The sequence below is a fragment of the Natrix helvetica genome (genome assembly GCF_964273705.1).
Source record: "Natrix helvetica genome assembly, chromosome: 10".
Taxonomy (NCBI): Eukaryota; Metazoa; Chordata; class Lepidosauria; order Squamata; family Natricidae; genus Natrix; species Natrix helvetica.
In genome coordinates, this window is record NC_138561.1 from 7596141 (window position 1) to 7620462 (window position 24322).

The 24322-nt window shown below is 40.8% G+C and overlaps 1 protein-coding gene across 1 annotated transcript in view; it reads right to left on the bottom strand.

Moving 5' to 3' along the window:
* Positions 1–24322, bottom strand: part of PLCG2 (phospholipase C gamma 2) — a 94783-nt gene that overhangs the window by 36690 nt on the left and 33771 nt on the right. The window contains exons 3-10 of the mRNA XM_081963329.1: positions 15776–15919; positions 13703–13796; positions 12449–12496; positions 8365–8449; positions 6316–6399; positions 4966–5009; positions 2555–2627; positions 876–977 (exon numbers count right to left, since the gene is read on the bottom strand). Coding sequence (XP_081819455.1) covers positions 876–977; positions 2555–2627; positions 4966–5009; positions 6316–6399; positions 8365–8449; positions 12449–12496; positions 13703–13796; positions 15776–15919 — 674 coding nt within the window. The remainder of the gene's footprint in view (positions 1–875; positions 978–2554; positions 2628–4965; positions 5010–6315; positions 6400–8364; positions 8450–12448; positions 12497–13702; positions 13797–15775; positions 15920–24322) is intronic.

The following is a 24322-nucleotide window of genomic DNA, read 5'->3' on the forward strand; positions in this document are numbered from 1 at the left end:
GGAAAAGGACCTTAGAGGTTGGTCTTCAGTCCAACCCGTTGCCCAAGGCAAATGGCCCAAAGACTCCTGCAACGGAGCACCCACAATTCCAGCTATTTCATTGATTAATCATTTTTAGTGTCAGGAAATTCCTCCTTATTTCCAGGTTGAATATCCCTCTGATAAGCTTCTACCTGTTGCTTCTTGTCCTGCCCTCAACTGCTATGGAGAACAATCAACCCTTGCTTTCCTGTGATAGCTCTTCAAATATTGGAAGACTGCCATCATGTCTCCCCAGAGCCTTCTCTTCATTGGGCTAAACAGACCTACATCATATGATTTACCCTTCAGACATGTTAACTAAACTAATTAAAAATGGCCCTTGGTGTGGAAAAAATGGAAAGTTTCTGCCATCCCACCAATATTGGAAAAGTCTTCGGAATATCTTTTCTTAAGATGCTTGCTGGAACCACTTCCTGTGATTTATTTATTTTTTTGAAACAGTCGATGAAGATCTTTTAATATGCTCCAGAATTTTAAAATATTCTGATGTTTTATATATACTGCTATGTTTTTATTTCCGGGAGGTCCAATGTATGGTTTAATTGCACAGCTGCACTAAAATGGGCGGCAAGTAAGATGATTTTAAGGGCAAATGGCCAGATTGTGGAGAAAGGTTTTTTACATCTTGAGGGCAATATATTCACACAAATACACTCAAACTATACCTTTTGAATGCAAACTGACATTAGATAGGAGATACGGCAATCTATTTAAATATTGCCTAGAGTCAGTAGTAAATGAGACCATTGGAAATTTAGGCTTTTGGTTGGACGATGAAGCCCCATAAAATTCTTTTTAGAGGAGAAATATTGCAAAGAAATAACCCCGTTTACCTCATCAACATAGAGGAAAGGTTCGTCTGTTTCCCTCATAGTGTCATCTATAAATTTGGACATCCGCTCTCTTACTTTATTAAGATCCTGTGCCCAAGATTCCTGAAATTACAAAGAGTATCATCAAAGATGTCTGTTCATCTCTAACATTATCATCTTTGAAACAAAACAGTGATGTCACGGCATGGGAACACTTGGGGTACAAGGTTACGGTGTTGGACTAGGAGTGAGAAGGCCCAAATTCCAATTCTCGTTCAATCAACAGAAGGTCCATGGTGGACTTTGGGTGAATCCTTCCCTCTCTGCTCAAGAGCCAAAGAGCTGTAGTAGCTAGTGAAGGTACTGGATCAGGAACTAGAAGACTGAAGTTCTAGACCTTGTCCCCGCCCCAGCATTGATAGCAATATATATTTTTAAATAAATGTTTTTATTGTACATTTTCCTTTATTCTACATCACAATTTCAATTTTGCAACAGCTGTATACTGGCTGTATCAAGTCCTTTTTAAATATACACGTGGTGTTATACAGCCAAATCATAACCATTATTCTCTTAATCATATAGTATAATCTCTTTTTAAATACATGATATTGTATGACATAGTTATATCCATTATCCATTATCCTAGTTATATCCATTATTGTACCATAACACTCTGAACCTCTATCACTCTATACATTTTAATCTATTGCCACGTATAGTCCGATAATACTATTGCTTACAATATATATTCTTACGTACATCTTCATACCTGTATTTCTTTCTAATTTGTTAATCTGCTTTCATTGTTAATTTACTATTCTCTCCACCTATTATCCAACCATTTATACAATAAGTCCCATATTGAGCAATATTCTGTTTCTCCTTCATCTTTAAGTCCCATCATTAACCTGTCCATTTCGGAACACTCTAATATTTTCTTTATTACCATTTCATCTGTAGGTGTACTTCCGATTTTCCAATTTTGTGCATACGTAATTCTAGCTCCATGATAGCAATACCACTTAGACTTATATACCGCTTCACAGAGCTTCACAGCCCTCCCTAAGCGGTTTACACAGTCAGCCTCTTGCCCCCAACAATCTGGGTTCTCATTTTACGACCTCGGAAGGATGGAAGGCTGAGTCAACCTTGATCCTGGTGAGATTTGAACTGCCAAATTGCAGGCAGCTGGCAGTCGGCAGAAGTAGCCTGCAGTCCTGCATTCTAACCACTGAGCCACCATGGCTCTTAGCAAAAGCAATAGCACTTAGACTTATATGCTGCTTCATAGAGTTTTATAGCCCTGTCTAAGTGGTTTGCAGAGTCAGCTTATTGCCCCCAAAATCTGGGTCCTCATTTTACTGACCTTGGAAGGATGGAAGGCTGAGTCAACCTTGCTACCATGCTGGCTTTTAAGCCATTCTGTCTTAAAAGCAGAGCATTACACTAAAAGCAGGGATTATATTAGAAGCAGGGTGGTATTATAGGTATTATACCAGAAGCAGGGAGAGCCAGGCTGATTCCTTCAGATATAAAAATGTATTATTCAGCACCAGTTTCTCGAATAAGATAGTCTTCTAACCATGACTCTTTTCCTCTGCCATGAGCCCAATCAATGGATCCTACCATATTTAACCATGATGTCATACATTCATGTACTGTATGTTGAAAAAACAAGAGCATTAAGATCTTCGCACCTGCTGTTCGTGTAGCAGAAATCTCTGAAAATCGTGCAAATGTACTGCTGAAGCGTCCGGCCGATCTGTGTTTCTGCAACAACAAAAAAGTTAAAGCAACTTGACGGGAGGGAAAATATTCAGAATGTACTCCGACAAAGCTGAGGCTAAGATTTGGTAAACAAGAGAAGCCTTGTCTTCAACCGAAAACAACTGCAGCAGGCTGAGATCTGAACGAACTGCCGGCTCCAACGTCTTGGGGGGAAAAAAAGGATTTAATTATCAACATTTCAAAGTAATTATCTTCTTCTGGAACTATTTTCCTTAATTATTTTTCCCCCTCCCAAATTGCGGGGTAGGTCAAAGAGAAAAACAGTTAGAGCAATACCAGTTGAAAAGATGGGAAAGATTTAAAACACTGGATGGGGAAGCAAGATAGAGAGCAAAGAATGATTGCATCTGAGAAAACAAAGGTTTCATTTCCTGAATTTTAAATAAGGTAAAGGTTCCCCTCACACATATGTGCTAGTCGTTCGTGCAGTTGTAAAAGGAATCTGGCTTTTCCCGTAAATTTTACGTGTAGGAGGCTGGTTGGGAAAATCGCAAAATGATGATATGACCCCATGATACTGCAATCACTGTGTTATGTCCCGCCAGAGGCAAGCGGAGCTGGTGGCAGACTCAAACAGTAAGGATGTTGGAGGGAACCTGGGCCAGTCCTGGAGTCTGGGAAAGGCTCTGATGAGGGCTCTGTGTCAGAGGCAGAGAGGGGGCCAGAGCCATCTGACAATTATCAGCTGCCTTCAGAGTCAGACATCAGTGAGGCAGACAAGCAGCTGGAGCCTGTTCCCGATGGGCGCATGCGCAGAGCTGCCAGAAGAAGGGAACAGTTAAGGAACAAGGGCCGACTCGGGAGTAAAGGCACAGGTGGACGGTGAATGGCCCCTCCCAGAGGAAATAAAGAAGAGTGAAAGGGGAGTGGAGTTTGCAGGAGACAATTACTTGGCTTAATTAGTGTGAAGCTTTGTTCGTGATTCTCAGAGACTCCTTGCCAATTATTTTCTTGTACAGAAAATAATTGCGAAGATATCAGCCTGGCAGTTCTCCAAGCCTGATAAGGTCTGTAGTTGTAAATTCACCCTTGAAAGACTGTTTGCCAGGACTTTGCTGGATGTGAATGAGAGGAATTCACGTTAGCTTAATAAAAAGGGGTTTTGTCGGGACAAGGAGTCTGCTTCGTGATTTTGTGAAGCCTCAGTCAGAACACATTGTAAATACATGCCACTTTGTCAAGGGCCTGAATTTTGATCATAGGACAGTGGGGATGTTTCAATAGTCATAAGCGTGAGGATCGGTTGTAAGTTACATCAGCAGTGGAAAAAAGTGACGTACAACGGGTCTGTGCCTATCACAGCATTCCCACAGTCATATGATCAAAATTTTGGCGCTTTCCAACTGGCATGTACAGGTAGTCCTCTACTTACAACCAACAATTGAACCCAGAACTGGATGTTGTTAAGTGAGGAAATTGTGAAGTGAGTTTTGTCCCCATCTCATGACTTTTCTTGCCGGATTTCTTAAGGGAAATCAGTGCCGTTGTTCAGTTAGTGACCCAGTTGTTAAGTGAATCTGCCTTCCCCTGCTGATACTGCTCGTCAGAAGGCTGCAAGAGGGGATTATATGACCCTGGGGCACTGCAACCGTCATAAATGCGAGTCGGTTGCCAAGCATTCAAATGTAAATCATGTGACCATGGGGATGCTTCAACAGTCCTAAGTGTGAAAAATGGCCATAAGTCACTTTTTACAGTGCTGCTGTAACTTCCATCACTAAACAAACTGTTGTTAAGTCGAGGACGACATGCTTTTATGACAGTTGCGGTGATCCCAATTGTGGTCATAAATCAAGGGCTACCTGTTAATCTGACTGTGGTTGCATTTCCAGAAAATCCTAAATCGTAATCCGGATTTATCCGATGACTATATCAAGAAACAGAATGGAAATGCATTGTTTTTCCCCATCTTTTCTGTACAGTAAATGGATAATTAGACCAAAGACTAAAAGCTCTGTGTAAATTTTGTGCCTCAGAATTCGATGATGTTTTTCTGCTCAAATAAATCAGAAGCAACAAACTCTTGACTTAAAAGTTCTTTTACAGATCGTGGCTTGTTCGGTTTCAATAAACCATAACCCTGCGTTCATGTAAATTGTACCAATATGAGTAGGTATAACATACTCCAGGAGGACATTTGCTCAATGTGGTTTACTAAGCCGAGATCCCTTGCATAAAATAATACACGTGGTCAAATATGCCTCATTAGTTAATCTACTGTGATAAACAGAATGCACAACGTAACTACATTTTAAGGAAGATTTTGATCATAACACTTCAAATGCAGATGTGAATAAAATTGCTTCATGCAGTATCTCACCCTAAGAGGAACATAGTAGAATCCTTTTTGAATTCATCCAGAACCTGGGAAGAGAAAAATGATGAATTAAGAACAAATAATTTTCTTCTGCATACAACAGTTATTGCCCGGAGAAAAATAGGTTGGTTAAACAACTGAAAATCATCAAAAGCTTTTTTTAAAAAAAAAAATATTTATGTCCTATTTTGGAAAACATGCTTCTTCTTACATTTTCTGCCAACCTACTTAAATCTTTATATATATCTATAAAGAATAGAATATAGCACCACAAACTGATTAATATGACGAATTTCACTGGTGCCAGTGTAGTGTGTAATATGTATATTCCATGATATAAGATAATACACCAGAGTAATAGACATGTTGAACATATGGAAATGTATGACCAGGTTTTTTTTTCCTGATTACTTAAATAAGGATTATTCTTTATATTATTCATGTTGTCTTGTATTCTTGTATGGACTGCACCAGTAGAGGCTAAACCAATTTTGTTGTATACATGATGTACAATGATAATAAAGGGTTTGAACTTGGAATTTATATATATAGAAATATCTGTTTTTATATATATATCATATATACCTTTACTTATTTATCAGCACAAATACAACACAAACATAGCAAAGGCAACATGAAAAATAAAAATATGGTTTTCTGCCTGGAGGGTCTTCAGTAATGAGCCGAAGGACAGAAAGGGGGAGTAGTGAGCTCCCTCCCATATTTAGGCATACCACGGGTTGTAACAAAAATACATACCTATTTCCCTGGCTCAACTGATAAGGAGGACAGCCTGTGGCTTAGTGGCTAAGACTCCTGCCTAAGATATAATACAGCCCAGGTTCGAATCCCAGTAAGGGTATGGCTAGCTGATGAGAGCTAATTAGCTCGAAATAGATCTATACTAGTCTCCCTTTATTTATTTATCAGTACAAATACAACATATATATATATTCTTTCTATTTATATATATAAATGGAAAGATTTCTAAAAATTCTATAAAAGAATTCTATAAATTCTTTTATAGAAAGATGGCAGCTCCGGCCACGCTTTAAGCCAAAAACACCAGCCTGAGAAGTTTTCATAGATTTGATATATATGTCTGTAAAAGTCTATCATATATACATACATACACACATACACATACATACACATACACACACGTGTGTTTGTATATACAATAGACTCTTACAGTTCTGAATCTACTCAATTTAAAGTAAGGAAGTTTGGTATCATGCTTGAATTAAATATAAGACTGAAAACATATGTACTAGCTAATTACTACATTCAGGTTACAACACAGAACGACACTCTGCATATGAAGAGGAAGTAAGATAAGAGCAGAACATTTACCGATTTCTGTTGCTCAAACATAATCTTTTTGTAGAAAAGATGAAATTGCTCAAAGCTAAGTTCTTCTTTAGCAGCTTTTATTTCCTGTGGATAAAAAGAAAAGAAAAGAAGCCAACCGTAAGTAAGGAGGCAGCGTTTAGATTTTTCCCAAAGCTGCACCTACTCTCAAGCCATTTATCCTGTCCCGGGCTGGAGGAACGGCAAATAGCAGAAGGACAGACCTACACAAACTTTACACAGATGAAGTTCTTGCCTTCGGAAGTTGTGGGTGTTCCATCGCTGGAGATTTTTAAGGAGAGACTGAAAATTTTGTCTGAAATGAAATAGGGTCTCCTGCTTCAGCAAGGGGTTGGACTAGAAGACCTCCTAAGTCCCTGCCAACTCTGTTACTTTGAGAAGATTTTGCATTTGTGCACAACTGGAGAATATGTCTTCTGCTGATTGGCTTGCCTAAATGTGTAGTCAATTTTCAATGAAGCCCTGGAAAACACTGATGCAGCCTCAAAATAAACAGTGTTCAGATCAACAATATAAGATATGCTGATGATACAGTTCTGCTTGCCAGTAAGCATGAAGACCTTCAGCTCCTCAGCAACAGAGTCTCAGAAATATCTAAAAAAAATGGCTTGAACCTCAAAAGCCAAGATCATGGTCATCAGCAAACAACCCATTAAGTTACCACTGATAAATTCGGAAGGAATACCACTAGAAAAAGTTGAAAGGATCATGCACCTTGGTTTTAATTTACATGAAAGCTGGGACATGATCAGTGAAGTAAAGACAAGGATAGAGAAAGCTTGAACAGCATTCTTCAAAATGAAAAAGATATTCTGCAGTCACGACATAAGCCTAAGATTGAAAATCAGGCTTGTGAGATGTTAGATCTTTTCTATCCTGCCCTACGGAGTAGAGAGTTGGTCTCTTACAGAAAACCTCTTGAAGAAACTAGAAGCATTTGAAATGTGGATTTACAGGCGGCTGTTACGTATAGGTTGGATTGACAAAATCAGAAGTGAGGCAGTGATGAGCCGCCTGGGAAAGCCAAAGGAAATCATCTAAGCCATTAAAAAGTGAAAGATAGAATATTTTGGACATGGGATGCGACACCCAGAAAAATATGGCATCCTTCACTTAGTCACCCAGGGAAAGATTGAAGGCAAAGGAGGCCCAAGCAGAAGAAGAACATCATGGCTTCAAAATCTAAGGGAACAGTTTGGACAAAACTCAGCAGCACTGAGGAGGAGGAAGAGGAGGAGGAGGAGGGGAAGAGGAAGAGGAAGAAGAGGAAGAAGAGGAAGAAGAGGAAGAGGAGGAGGAGAGGGAGAAGGAGGAGAAGAGGAAGAGGAAGAGGAAGAAGAAGAAGAAGAAGAAGAAGAAGAAGAAGAAGAAGAAGAAGAAGAAGAAGAAGAAGAAGAAGAAGAAGAAGAAGAAGAAGAAGAAGAAGAAATGTGTAGGCTGTCAGGTTCCCAAACCTTGAAGCAGCTTACAGTACTCAAAGATTAGAATCTGTATAACTCAACAGCCCAGGTTGAAGAGATCAGATTATAAAAGGACCTAAATAAATAAATAAAAATGGCAGGTAAACCTCATCTTGTGGGGGGGGGGGGGGAACAAATGGCAGCCCAGTGGTTAGAATGAAGTACTGCAGGATACTTCTGCTGACTGACTGCAATTTGGCAGTTCGAATCTTACTTGGCTCAAGATTGACCCAGCAGTTCAATTCTGACTGGCTCGAGATTGATTCAGTTTTCCATCCTTCCGAGGTGGGTAAAATGAGGATCCAGATTTTTGGGGCCAATAGGCTGACTCTGTAAACCGCTTAGAGAGGGCTGTAAAAACACTATGAAGCGGTATATAAGTCTAAGTGCTATTGCTATTAAAACTCCCACCCATCTATCATCTCAGCAGTTCTAGGAAAGGCTAGTAACAAAACATCCAGGGTTAGGGTTAGAAAAAAAAATCTGTTCTCCAATGAAACCCAGAAGATAAGATTATTCTGGAACCATGTAAAATATATGATAATAGGTAAACTGCAGGACCAATACTCACCGCAAATTTATCTTTCAAGTACTTCACACTGTTCACTTTGAAGTTAACGGACGGAAGTATTGTTTTCAACTCTCTCAAGCTGATACTGAATTTAAGAGAAAAGAATAAATACTAAGAACATTCTTTTAGATTTACTCAACATTATTTATTCACCAACTGGGTTGTCCATCCCAACTGTGATCACTAAAAGAGGATTCCTATGATGGTAAAAAAAAACCTCTTAGCGCAATGGTTAGAGTGCAGTACTGCAGGCTACTTCTGCTGATCACCGGCTGCCAGTAGTTTGGCAGTTCGAATCTCACCAGGCTCAAGGTTGACTCAGCCTTCCATCCTTCCAAGGTGGGTCAAATGAGGACCCAGACTGTTGGGGGAAATAAGCTGACCCTGTAAACCGCTTCGAGAGGGCTGGAAAGCACCGTGAAGTGGTGTCTAAGTGCTATTGCTATTGCTTAGGAAGCTGAAGGGCTTTGAGATAAGCATCAGAAATGGAGACTTTCCCAATCAGGTGGGTGAAGAGCACATTTCATAAATGAGGGATCGCTCCCGAATACATAATCTCCAACAGAAGAGAATATTTGTAGATCAGGGGATGAACTGTGGGGTTTTGGGTGCACTCTGAGCTTGGTTATTTCCTTGCAAACATTTCATTAGAAGGGAGTGGAGTTTGTTCTCTGCTTATATACTAGTGGCTTCTCCTATCAGTGTTGGTGGGAGTGCTCTTGGGGGTTCCTTGATTCCTTGTAGAGAGCAAACCCGACTCCCTTCTGACACTGATGATGTTACCTAATTTGGGTAATGAAACATCTGCAAGAAAACAACAAGCTCAAAGAGCACCAAGGACACCACAATCTTCCTCCTCCTCCTCCTTCCTGCAAATCCCCACTGCCCTCTAGCACTGATGATGTTACCTAGTTGGGTAATGAAACATCTGCAAGAAAACAACCAAGTTCAGAGAGCACCAAGGGCTCCACAAATGTAGTCCCTTTTTTTACCAACTCTCAGGCTTTCAGAATGGAAAGCTATCAGAGGACAGCCTTCTGCTGATGACCCTGAGTAAAAAATTCTGCTTCCGGACCAAAACAGATAAAGCAAAAGAACAGCATGGAACTGCCATGATTTAAAAAGAGCAAAACACAACACCAGTGAAACACAGCTCAAAGGTTTATAATGCTGGCCAGAATCAATGTTGACTCCCACCTGCAAAGCCGCTCTAGTGGTCAGAAAAACAATTTATGGAAGACATCCCTACTTAAATGAAAGTTTTGATCCCATGAGACAGTTGACATCTGTGCTTTTCTGATCTCACGGTCTGGCCCTTAACGCCGTGAAGGAATAACACTAGGAAGGCATCAAAAAGTCTAAAGGCCATGCTAAATTGCTACATGATGCTCACATTGCACAGCATGTGCAGGGGAAAATGACAGAGGCTACCTTGAACTCAGACAGTGACTAAATTTAATAGAAACCATGAAGTGCACTCAAATAGGCAGGAAAGGTAAACTTCACAAATTCACCCATGTCAGTTGCTACGTTGATAAATTGTCTTTTCGTTGTACAAGGCCATATTTTAGAAGGAAAACAGTGGCTGGCTGTTCAGTTGACTAATTTTTTTCCATCTCGGAAGCATACCACACAAAAATAATAATAATAATAATAATAATAATAATAATAATAATAATAATAATAACAACAACAACTTCGGATCAACTGCTCATTCAAAATGGCATTTTTTAAAAAATAAAAATCCCAGACGACCTGAAGCAAAGATTCCCAAACTTTCCACAAAATGCAATATTTGGAAAGTTAGAGGCAGATCATCTCCCTTCCCTTACCTTGAGGTGACACCAGCTGTGTTACCATTTGGTATTATGAACACAATCAAGAGTCAGCCAAGGTCGTATGGGGCACATTTAGGATAGCAGCAAAGTTTCCCCTGCCTCTTGGGCCTCTCATTCATCACACTCTTTCTTTATTGTGTTGTTTCTTATTTAAACAAAGGTGCCAGCTTGGTGTTGTGGGCTAGGATCAAATAACAGGATGGGCCGAGCCTTTCAGCCTTCTCCTGAGACTCAAAACCTCGGTCACACCACAGTTCAGTTCCTGGGGAAGCTTGCTCTGGCATCTTATGACTTGATGTACAATAACTCAGCACTGGTGCCCATTTGCACAAGCGTTGTTTCTGGAATTTTCCAACCAGCTTATCTCAAAGGTGCTTTTTCCACAAGGCAACTTGACTTTCTTGGTGTTTCCCCTCCACCTTTTAACATTTCGCTTCTCATCCAAGAAGCTTCTTCAGTTCAAATTTCAGAAAAGTCCAGTTGCCTTGTGGAAAAAGCACCTTTGGGACAACCTTGACCTGGATGGTTGAGAATCTCATAAGCTTCCAACCAGCTACTTTGTCACCATCAGAATTTGCCTTCAGGTCTTCTATAGACCAGGGGTCACCAACCTTGGCAACCTTAAGACTTGTGGACTTCAACTCCCAGAATTCCTGAGCCAGCGAAGCTTAAAGTTTTAAAGTTGCCAAGGTTGGAGACCCTTGCTGTAGACCACATGGGATTAGCAGGCAGGGAGTGACAACTAACGGCACCGAACCAAGTAAGACTTATACTTAGGAAGATACTTAGGGATGATTCACACCCTGGTCAGTGTCTTTTCTCACTTTTATCATTGGGCAGAAGACACAGAAGAATCATTCCACGTACATATGGAAACGCACGACTAGGGTTTTTTCCCCCTAATTACTTTTATAAGGATTATTTCCTATACTATTCACATTGTCTTGTATTTTTGTTATGGATTGCACCAGCAGAGGCTAAACCAATTTCATTGTATACATGATGTACAATGACAATAAAGGCTAGTATACTATTATACATAAAACGAGGAGTTTGGGGACTAAATGCTACCTGGAAAACAGCAACTTTCTATAGGAAGGAGTTTTCCATTCTACTAAATTAAGTCTGCAGAAATAAACTGTTTATAATTGGTCATTTAGTGAGTCAAAAGTTACAACCTACTTGAAAAAGAGGATTTATGACCCAGATCCGCATTTCTGACAGTTGCCCTCACTCCCACAATCATGTGGTTCCACTTCAAAAAATGGGCAACATAATAGAGGGGAGGGGGGAACAGAGTAGCTTTAGAGTCCAAAATGAATAAGTTGCATTAACCATCATTTTTGGTGTCCCAGAATCACACGATAAAAGTTTTACCACGATTTTGCTAAAAACCCAGCACTTAAATCAGAGGTGGGTATTCAGCAGGTTCTGACCAGTTCTGGAGAACCGGTAAATACCACTTCTGGCTGGCCCCACCCCCATCTATTCTCTGCCTCCTGAGTCTCAGCTAATCGGGAGGAAATGGGGATTTTGCAGTAACCTTGCCCCGGAGTAGGGAGGGAATGGGGATTTTACACTATCCTTCCCCTGCGATGCCCACAGAACCAGTAGTAAAAAATGCTGAATCTCACCACTGACTTAAATCTTTTTTTTTTTTAAGCAAAACTGCACTATACTGAACAATGAGTTCACTTAAAGACCACAGTTCATGTAATGGCCACAGAAAAGTCCAGGATGGAATGAGGACTCCTGATGAACAGGAAGTTAGATTAGAAGACCTCCAAGATCAATTCCTGTCCTTTGATTTTATGTTTTATTTCAGTCCTGCTTTCACAGTTGAGATTCTGGAACAACTTGCCTCCAGAAGTTGTGAATGCTCCAACACTGGAAGTTTTTAAGAAGAGATAGGATAACCGTTTGTCTGAAGTGGTGTAGGATTTCCTGCCTAAGCAGGGGGTTGGACTAGAAGTCCTCCAAGGTCCCTTCCAACTCTGTTATTCTACTCTACTCTATTCTATTCTACTCTATTCTATCCCTATCCCTATTCTTCCTGTTACTATTCCTATTCCTAATCTATTCTACCTCAGTTGAACACCAAAGCTCCTGACAAACTTTAGGAAATAGTGGAAATTAAATGACTTTTCTTTTTAAAAAAGTGACTCAATTACAACAGAAATACATAATAGAGAGGCGGGGGGGGGGGGGGGGACAGAGCAGCTTTAGAATCCAAAATGAATAAGTACCTGTTCCTTCTGGATTGATCCACCGAATAAATCAACTTCCTCAGCCAGCTTTAAAGAGCCAATAAAAATACAGCCAGGATTAGTTTTGTAAACAGAAGACTTAATGATGTGTTGTAATTTCAACACATGAAACATCAAAACATTAACGAATGTCCTGTTTCAATACATCACTGTTTACGAAGTGCAAACAGTACCAAATTTATCTTTTTTCTCCCTGTGACATATAGAACAGATTCTGAAGAGCCGATCTAACATTTCGGCCACTTCGGTGGCTCTGTGTGTGTGTGTGTGTGTGTGTGTTCTAGCATAACTCTGGAACACCTCGAGCAATTTCAACCAAACTTGGTACACAGATGGAGAAAAATACTCCATCAGGATGTGTGTTCTGTTAAGATGCAGCCTGTTGTGCTTTTAAATGGCTTCTATTGTACTGCTGTAAAATGACTTCTGCTGTACAGCGCAGTGGAGTTGCCATGGTAACGGCTTCACAATACTCCACAAGGGAGCTCCCTCTGGTAAGGGGGAAAATCCAACATTAGAAATTATGTTTGGTCCGGACATTTTCCCCCCTATAAATAAATATCCGGACAACACCAGGGTATCGGCTAGTGAATTATAAATGTGAATGTTACAAATTCTTATTTACGAGTACAGAGATCATTCTGGTCACTTTCAGCATGGAGTTAAGACTGATGTATCATCAACAGCATGTTAGCATTACCTATGTACAATCAGCCCAGGAAGAGGAAGATGGAGAAGCAGAAGAAGGGGAAGAAGGAAGAGGAGGATGTGAGAGGTGTGAATTTAAGTCTGAGGGGGGACGAAGATACTTCAGACCCAACCGAAAACTGAGTTAAAATGATTCATAAGTCAACAACCATGACTGAACAGTTAAATGACATGTGTATGTATAGTGTATATAATTGGTTTTTTCTAGTCTAGTGGAAAGAAGGACTAAGAGTAACATAATAGCCTAATATTTGAAGGTCTGCCACGAAAAAGAATGGGGATCAACCTATTTTTCAAAGCACCAGAAGACAGGACTAGAAGCAATGGATGGAACCGTTTGCCTTCAGAAGTTGTGGTTGCTTCATCACTGGAGGTTTCTAAGAAGAGGCTGAATAGCCACTTGGAATGGTGTAGGTCTCCTGCTTGAGCAGGGGGTTGGACTAGAAGACCTCTAGGGTCCCTTCCAACTCTGTCATTTTGTTATTCTGTTGCTATATATAAATACAAAGAAGCTCTTCCACATACCTCTCTGTAATTGCTGGGGTGCCCGCGTTTATAGCTTCCTGATACAAAATATTCAACCCACAAAGCCATTTGTCCGCCTCCTCCTTCGAGTCAGCTGCCAAGGAAAGGAAATGTAAAGATGCAAATTAAGAAACTTGATGTTGCAAAAAAGAAAAAAAAAGAAACACCCCATCACCAAAAATGAGAAACATCTGTTATCCCACCGCACAAGCTTGACGAAGCCAAGAATAAATTGCGTGCTTCTGAAGGAAAGCAAAATGTCTGAAAGGAATTCCTTGATTTTTTTTTTCATTAAAAAAGATACATTAAACCAGGGACCCCCAATCTCCACGTTCGTGGATTGGCACTGATCTGCAGCATGCCACAAACTGGGCCACGCAAACAAGCAAAGCCCCATCCGTTGGATGCAGGCAGCAGGCAAAACCACGCCTCCTCCCATCCATGGTAAAACCTCTCTGCCACGGAACTGGTCCTTGGTGCCCAAAAGTTGGGAACCACTGTTTTAAACTTTTGGAGCCTTTCCCCCCCCAAAAAACTCAGCCGTTTTAAGATATGTGGACATCAATTCCCAGTAACTGAAACATATGCAGAACGGTTGCTGGAATTGGGTATGTTTCATTTGATGAAAAGAAGGAGTAGGGGAGACATGATAGCTGTCTTCCAATATCTCAGGGGTTGCCACAAAGAAGAGGGAGTCAAACTATTCTCCAAGGCGCCTGAGGGGAGGACAAGAAGCAATGGGTGGAAACTAATCAAGGAGAGAAGCAAGTTAGAACTAAGGAGAAATTTCCTGACAGTGAGAACAATTAACCATCAGAACAACCTGCCTTCAAAAATTGTAGCTGCTTCATCACTTAAGATTTTTAAGAAGAGACCAGACAGCCACTTGTCTGCAATAGTATAGGATATCCTGCTTGAGCAAGAGGCTGGACTAGAAGACCTCCAAGGTCCCTTCCAACTCTGTTATTCTATTCTGTTCTGTTCTATTCCAAGTTCTAATTCTAACTCTAATTCTGGAAGTTGAAATCCACACATCTTAAAAAGAATTCCTCTCCAGCAAAGTCCCAGCCCACAGTCTTTCAAGAGAGTTCACAATTACCGACCTTTATCCGGCTTGGAGAGTGGCCAGGCCGATATCTTTCAGACGTCGCAATACTTGGCAAGAATGCGGGAATGAACTAATGGTCTCCTGCACTCCCCTTCCGCTCCTCTTTATTCCCTTTGGGAAGGGCCATTCATTGTCCACCTGTGGCCTTACTCCCAATTCGACCCTTGTTCCTGAGCTGTCCCCGTCGTCTGGCAACTCTGCGCATGCGCACACAGGGAACAGGCTCCAGCTGTTTGTCTGCCTCACTGATGTCTGAAGGCAGCTGATAACTGTCGGACTGCCCTGGCCCCCTCTCTGCCTCCGACACAGAGCCCTTGTCAGAGCCTTCCCCAGACTCCAGGACTGGCCCATGTTCCTCCCCAACCCTCCTCACTGTCCGAATCTGCTGCCAGCTCCACTGGCCGCTGGCGGGCCACAACAGGAAGGTTGCAAATTACAATCACATGACCCAGGGATACCGCAACCATCATAAATGGTTTCTTGGCAAGAAAAAGGTGGGAAAATATGAGGTGACACACTTGACAAATGCCTTACTTTTTTACTTAGCATAGGAAATTCTGATCCCAACTGTGGTCGTAAGTTGAGGACTATCTCAGTGGTCAGGGGAGTCCGCAGAAGGAGACCTTCCCTAGCTTTTTGGATAGTAAAGGTGATGTAAAAGGTAGAGATGTACCTTCTGACTTGCAAAATTCTGTTAACTTAACCATAACTGTAGATTTAAGGCTACTTAGTACTTTGTGGCTGTGCTCCTATGTTAGATGTGATCCAGAATTTTAGGGATGTCTGATCTTTGCAGCTTTCCAAAATAATTCTATTCTGTTTATTTGTTATCCTTACAGGTAGCGCCAGTCTCCCTTAAAAAAATATTTGCAGTTGGGAATAAATATGAAGATGCCAACAAGCATTTGGAAGGAGCAATGCTGCAATCCTATATTTTAAAGGAGAGATTCAGAAATAGGTTTTACCTGCTAGGCTTAAAGTGTTGAGAACAAACTGAGTGCCATAAAAAATGGTGAAGCAGTGCTCCTCCTTCTGACGTGCCCCCTTTCCACGCTCAAAATCCTTCGCATTTTTTCCTGGTCTGATTTCCTTGATTTCCGTTAAATCCACTGAAAAAGAAAAAGAAAAAAAACAATGAAAGAAATCTAAAATGTCAATGTTATTTCAGCATGAAATTCACCATGTAGATGAGATGAAGAGTGTGGAAGTGAGGAGAGTGGCAAGAGGAAGAAGAGAGGATTAGGAGAGAGGGAAGAGTGGGGAAGAGGAGGAGAGAAAGAAGGAGTGGAAAGAGGAGAGAGAAGAAGGAAAGAGTATTGAAGAGAAGGACGACAGAGGGAAGAAAGGAAGTAGGGAGGAGGAGAGAGGGAGAAGAAAGTGATGGATAGGGTACAAATATGGTGTATGGAGAGCAGAAGAGCCAATAATAGTTCTTGGGGGTTGATGGTAAGACAAATTGACATAAATATTGAATAGTAAAAAATAGTGTTGGTTGTGTAACGGTATACATATGGTTATTTGTATGAAAATGAAAAAATAACAAAAAACTTTATTTTAAAAAAAGGTTATTTCAGCACAAGCCCCTTCCTCCAGGATGGCTACTGAATCCCATTTCATAATCAGACTCTTGGGTAAAACTCCTATAGGAAACTCGTCTGAGGTTGAACAATGGCCCAAAAAACGTTGCCATCTAACCAGCAAAAAACTAGAGCAAGTTGATTAGCCGTATCTCACTTGATCACCAGAGTGCAAGTAGAATTTTGCATTTGTACACAAAGATCATTTTTGTACTTGCACCCTTAGGGCACCTTCTGAAGACCATTCAATCATCATCCAAGTGATCTCAACCCTGTTCCCATTTCTTTCGTTTTGGCACCAAAGGGTTAAATGATTCTATAAGTTTTCTCTGACACGTCGGTGGAAGAGCTCTCCCCCTGCCCTTCCTGAGATAAGGACCATCCCTGCTGATTTTCTGAAAAGGGTGAACATCTAGTTTTAGGCACTGGGGCCAGGATTTTAATGGGGTTCTGGTGTAAATAAGCCTACCATAAAGGTAAAGGTTCCCCTCGCACATATGTGTAGTCATTCCCGACTCTAGGGGGGCGATGTTCATCTCCGTTTCAAAACCGAAGAGCCAGCGCTGTCCAAAGACGTCTCCGTGGTCACGTAGTCGGCATGACTAAATGCCAAAGGCGCACAGAACACTGTTACCTTCCCACCAAAAGTGGTTCCTATTTTTCTACTTGCATGCTTTCGAACTGCTAGGTTGGCAGAATCTGGGACAAGTAATTGGGAGCTCACTCCGTTACGCAGCACTAGGGATTCGAACCGCCAAACTGCCGACCTTTCTGATCGACAAGCTCAGTGTCTTAGCCACTGCTTCCCGATTGATTCTACCATGGAGAATTCTTAAGAGGCTACCTAGTTTTTAACTGTTTGTACATCTGAGTTTTGTTCTTAATCTCGGTTTGCTGATTCTCAGGTGGATGCGTGGCTATATAAATCCACTTAATAAGTAAGTAGATAGATAACAAGCAAGTCACTACATGTATTGGAACGATCCTGCAAAACAGGAGGAAGAGCTGCAGAGTAGACAATGGTCAATTGAGTCCACAGAAGGAATGGCAAACATCTCAGGAGAGAGACCTTCCCTGCTTCTTGGACAGTAAAGGTGAGGGGTTAGAGATGTATCTTCAGACTTGCAAAATTCTATTCATGTCACTTTACTGTAGATTTAAGGCTAGTTAGTACTTCTGGCTGTGCTTCTTGTCTGGACTACCTTGCAAGGGTGACCCTATGTTAGATGCGAACCAGAGTTTCAAGAACATTTATCTTTGCACCTTTCCAAAACCATCATTGTGAGGTCCTCTGGCAGCAGCTCTAATCAACCGAGAAGCTCCTTCTCATTCATCAGCTATTCTACACCTCAAACATTGTTTACAGAACACAAAAGAGCTTTTTTTAACCCCTAACAGATGACAGCAGCTGCTACCCCAAGAAGGACAAGCAGGTCACAGCACAAGAAGAAAGGCTGAAGGTTCAACCTGGCTAAATGAAATTAAAAAGAGGTGGCAACTTATCACTGGATAAAACTCTACTACTGCTACATTTATCGATTATGCCAGGTAATAATCATAGAAGCACAGGGCTGGAAGAGACCTTGGAGGTCTTCTAGTCCAATCCCCTCCCCAAGGAAGAAATCCTTATTCCATGCTAGACACGCTATTCCATGCTTGGTCGTCCAAGATGTTCTTGAAAACCTCCAACAACGGAGCACCCAGAACATTGACATCTGTTTCCAAACTCTTTATTTTGCTTGCTAGGGACTAAAATATACGTGAATATGATTATTATTATTATTGCAAACACTTCTCTCTCTATAAGACAATTCATCCCAAGAATTTAGAAATGTTCTGGTGATCCTAAACAAAGTGCTAAAAATGATAAACTGGTTCAGCTAATTTACCAGACGTGTAAGATTACATTAAATCAGATGTTAAAAGACATCTGAATTCTATTTATGGGCTAACAATCCACTTCAGAGCTCTTACATGTACATGTAAGTTAGGATGCTGAATCATAAAGTCATGCTGCTGAATATCTATCTATTCTGTCTGTCTGTCTATGTATCATCTATCTATCTTTTTATCTATCTATTTATCTATCCATCTATCTATCCATCCATCTATCCATCCATCTATCCATCTATCTATCATCTATCATCCATCTATCTATCCATCCATCCATCCATCTATCCATCTATCTATCAATCAATCTATCTATCATCTATCTGTTATCTACCTATCTATCCATCTATCTATCATCTGTCTATCTATCTATTAATCTATCTATCTATCATCTATCATCTATCTGTCCATCTATCCATCTATCTATCTATCATTTATCTATCCATCTATCCATCTATCCATCTATCCATCTATCCATCCATCTATCATCTATCATCTATCTATCTATCAATCTATCTATCTATCATCTATCTGTTATCTACCTATCTATCCATCTATCTATCATCTATCTATCATCTATCTATCATCTATCTATCATCTATCATCTATCATCTATCATCTATCATCTATCTATCTATCTATCTATCTATCTATCTATCTATCTAGCAATCATCTATCTATATTTATCTATCCTATATAAATATATATTCAGCATCATAACTCTTGATTCTAAAGAGCCTATCTAACATTTTGGCCTTAAACAGTATCTATTTATCTATCTATCTATCATCTATCTATCTATCTATCTATCTATCTATCTATCTATCTATCATCATCTATCTATCTATCTATCTATCTATCTATCATCTATCTATCTTATATAAATACATATTCAGCATCATAACTCTTGACTTCTTACATGTTCTTTCATATTTGACTAAAAATTTACATAAATTATATTCAGATAGTCTTGTTTTCATATGGAACAGCTCTTCATACATTTCTAAGGAAGTTATTTAAAGTCATCAGTGTTGAAATGATCTCTGTAGGACTGGTGCTTCTGTAACAACTTGGTCTTCAAAATTAACCTCGGCCTGATAGTGGCCAAGGCGGGCATCGGCTTTGTCCATATTGTACTTTTCAAAGGTTTGGGGTAGGGGGTTGTTCCCCATAAAAAAAATGAAAGGGAAGTTAACCTGACATTAGCAGAGCACCAAGTTCAAATATCAGGTTTATTTCCAGCACTGTTTCGGAACCTGCCTTGACCGCATGCCCACTCTTAGAAAAGGATTTCTAAATGCCACTCAAGCATTTTGTCTGAAAATGTTCGCAAATGCTTCCTCATGTTAGGTTTTATTAACATAATTGCATTACATAGAACAGAAAGGAAGCAAAAAAAAAAAAGAGTCGACTTTATTTGAAACACAACTGGTGTGCGTTCTTTCGATAAAACACTGACTCAAGAAGAGAGGAAGTGGTTTCATTCCACTATGCAAACTGGATGTAAGAACAGACAATCTTCCTACATACAGGTCAAGGGTTAGAGTTTGAACAGCCAGAAATAAATTGAGTGTTTCAGTCTACAATCGGAATTATCTCCCATGCTATTTATATGATAGAGTCATAAGGAAAGAAGTGTAAAGTGTAAGTGTGAGCAAGTGCAGATGTGCGTGGGTGTGTAGGCATATAAATGTGCATACGTGCTCACACAAATATATACATATTAGCTGGGTGCCCGTGCTTTGTGACAAAACTGTGTGATCCGGCAATGCAGGAGAAATCTGGCTCACTCCAGTTCAATCCGTTGGCTCACTGTTGGTCGGTGATTGAAACATATAAGGGAATATTGCTCCCGCCGCCTTGAGTCTGGAAGCAGTTCCATAGGTGGAAGGCGTAGACATTTTGGTGAGGTACTGATGTTTAGTACTGTAAGGAGCCCCAGGCCGCTCCTGAGTGAAGGAGTGGAATGTCCGCCAGTTTGAACTGAGGTAATGGAATGTGAGGCAACTGGCAGTTGGAACAGAGTTCTTTTCAGGTGGGAAGGGGGAGTAGAACTCCTTAGCATCAGAGCGTGTTAATTACTATATACTAATGATCTGATGGTCATTTCGCAAAATCCTTTCTTAAAGAGTATCTAGAATCTAGAATCCAACAAGAACATACGTGCCAAAATTCAAGGTTGTAGGCTTTATAGTTCTGAAGATTTCGTAATGAGTGAGTGGTATTTGACTTTTATAGATATAGATATATATATAGAGGGAAAAAACGTAATCCTTGACTTACAACCATTTGTTTAGCAATCATTGGAAGTTACCACGGTACTGAAAAAAATAATTTTTATTCATGACAGTTGCCCCATCCCCATGGTCACCTGACCAAAATTGGGGCATTTGGGAACCAGCATGCACAGGTAGTCTTTGACTGACTACCACAATTGAGCCTAAAATTTCTGTTTATTTATTTATCTATTTATTATTCGTATTTATAGACCACCCCCTCTCCCGAAAGGGACTCGGGGCGGTGTACAGTCACTAAAATGCGTTATAAAATACATACATAAAACAGTTAAATAATTAAATACGTAGGTGGAGGAGGTTGCAAGACTGTATATAGAATAATAAATATAGTACATTAAAAACTCTAATAACCCAGGAGTTAAAATATTACCCAAAATTACCCATTAAAATATATCCACCGGGAGGTAAGAACTAAGAATGTGCCAGGCCAGCTAATCGAAACAGGTGAGTCTTTAATTTTTGACGGAAGGAACGGAAGTCGGTGGTAGTTCTAATGTCGGGGGGGAGGTCATTCCAGAGGGTTGGGCCCATCACAGAGAAGGTCCTACCCCTAGGCGTCGCCCACTGGCACTGCCTAGTGGACGGCACCAGTAGTAGTCCCTCCCTGTGAGAGCGGATTGGTCGTAGGGATGTGTGCGGGAGGATACGATCCCGCAGGTAACTGGGTCCTGTGCCATGGAGCGCTTTAAAGATGGTAATCAATACCTTGAAACGCACCCGAAAAACCACAGGTAGCCAGTGCAGCTCGCGCAGGAGAGGTGTCACGTGGGAGTATCTTGAGCTCCCCATAATCACCCGCGCGGCTGCGTTCTGGACTAGCTGTAGTCTTCGGATGCGTCCCAAGGGAAGCCCCATGTAGAGGGCATTGCAGTAGTCCAGGCGAGACGTCACCAGCGCATGAGTGACCGTGCGTAGGGCATCCCGGTCCAGTAGGGGGCGCAATTGACGCACCAGGCGTCAATTTGCTAAGTTGCTAAGTGAGACATTTGTGAAGTGAGTTTTGCTCCATTTTACCACCTTTCCTGCTGCCATTGTTAAGTGGCTCGCTGCAGCTGTTAAGTTAGTAACACCGTTGTTAAGTGAGTCTGGTTCTCCCATTGACTTTGCTTATCAGGAGGTCACAAAAGGGGATCCCATGAGGCCGGGACACTGCAACCGTCATAAATATGAACCAGTTCTCAAGCATTCGAATGCATATCACGCGACCTTGGGATGGTGATATGGTCGTAAGGGTGAAAAATAGGTCCCAAGTCGCTTTTTTTCAGTGCTGTTGCAACTTTGAATGGTCATTAAATGAACTGCTGTAAGTCGAGGACTACCTGAACGATACCCACTATCAAATTGCTGCCAATACCCCTTGCCATCTTCAAGCACCTCCAGACTTCAGCACCTACATAAAGGGCAAAGTAGATAGATAATAGTTGATGGGTTCACTACATATTTGTTTGCAAAAGAATGTTGGCCCAACTTTCAATGATTAACAAGGAGAAGGGAAAGGAAAGGGGGGGGGGGGAAGGCTGACTCAAGTTAAAGCCAAATAAAAAATTGACGTTAAGATTAAAAATGGGAAGAAGATGTATCTAGCCATTTTTTCCTCTTTTATATCAAACTAGTTGATAACTCGGTGTTGCCCAGGTATTTATTTATAGGGGGAAAATGTCTGGACCAAACTTAATTCCTAATGTTGGATTTCCCCCCCTTAGCAGAGGGAGCCCCCTTGTGGAGTACTGTAAAGCCGTTACTATGGCAACTCCACTGTGCTGTACAATAGAAACCATTTTACAACAGTACATTAGAAGCCATTTTAAGGCACAACAGGCTGTATCTTAACACAACACACACACCGAGGGGCGTTAGGGGTGTCTTACCCCCACAATATATTTCTTTTTCCAGTGAGTAAGTCATCTGTACAACAAGTTTGGTTGAAATTGCTCGAGGCGTTCCAGAGTTATTCTGGAACAAACACACACACACACACAGAGGGAGAGAGAGAGAGCCACTTTTATATAGAGAGATTTAGGGAAAAGTCTAACTAAGTACCCCCCTACCCCTGAATCAATACCAGCTGTAGCAAGATATAAACACTGTTGAATAAATAAAACAGATACCATCTGAAACAAAGGAAGTTTGACTCCATATTTTCAGAAAATACAAAAGAAAGCTGGGTTTCCCCCCCCCCCCCAAACTCTTTCCATCTGTTCACAAAATACAGGTGTGAAACAGAATGCAAATGCAAACAATGGGATTTTGTTTTGGGTTTTTCTTCCCGGAAAGTCAACATGACCAGTATTTTCACAAATCAGCCTTGGATATGGAAAATGTTAAAAGCCATTGTTTCCTTTGCAAATTTTGTCTCACCGACCCCAAACAGTCAAAACCATATTGTTAGCTTAATTCTTGTTTCACCTTGCTTGGGACTGAGTTTCACATAGCTAAAAATACACCTGGCAGCTTAGTACCTCAATCTGAAAAAACAAACTTTTTTCAGCTATGTGTATTTCTTATTTTTGCATGCCTTGCTTATTGCAACTGGAGGCTAAATCATATGAGGAACAGTTGCAGGAATTGGGTATGTCTAGTTTAATGAAAAGAAGGACTAGGGGAGAGATGATAGTAGTATTTTGGCATTTGAGGGGCAGCCACAAAGAAGAGGGAGTCAAGCTCTTCTCCAAAGCTCCTGGAGACAGGACAAGAAGCAATGGATGGACACTAATCAAGGAGAGAAGCAACCTAGAACTAAGGAGAAACTTCCTGACTGTGAGAACAATTAATCAGTGGAGCGACTTGCCTCCAAAATTTGTGAATGCTCCAACACTGGAGGTTTTTAAGAAGATGTTGGATAACCATTTGTCTGAAATGGTATAGGATTTCCTGCCTGAGCAGGGAGGTTGGACTAGAAGACCTCTAGAACAGTGGTTCTAAATCTGTGGGTCGTGACCCCTTTGAGGATCGAAAGACCCTTTCACAGGGGTCGCCTAAGACCATCGGACAACACATATTTTCAAAAAAAAATGGAAAACATAAAATAATTTTATGGTTGGGGGGTCACCACAACATGAGGAACTGTATTAAAGGGTCGCGGCATTAGGAAGGTTGAGACCCACTGCTCTAGAAGGTCCCTTCTAACTATTATTCTGTGATTCCTTCGGATTTCTGTTTCTTAATAGCTAAACTGCTTCTTTATAAATATTAGGCTTCTATAACCAACCTGAGAATAGGAAGCAAAAACAGGTAACAAGCAACACAAATGTAAAACACACAAGATACTCAGTGTTGTGGTTAATAGCTATGATGTGCTAAAATCTAGTCCTAACGCCATTTCCCACCCTCCATCCTTCAAAATGAATCAAGAGAGGCTTTTGCAGGGTTTTTTAAAGCAAATTTAAATTTAAGCCACTGGGCAAAATTAGATTTATTTATTTAGTTAGTTAGTTTGTCAAACCTGTACGAGATAACAGGTGTAAGTATAAACATGGACATGAACACAGGAAATGGGTACGAATAAATGGGGACAGTAGGACAGGGACGGTAGGCTCACCGGTGCGCTTATGCATGCCCCCTTTACAGACCTCTTAGGAATGGGGTGAGGTCCACGCTACACAATTTAAGGTTAAAGTTATGGGGGTTTGAGGATGTAACAACAGAGTCAGGTAGTGTTTTCCAGGCATTCACCACTCTGTTGCTGAGATCATATTTTCTGCAATTGAGATGTTATCTTCAGAGTTCTGCAGATTTAAGCATTGGACGC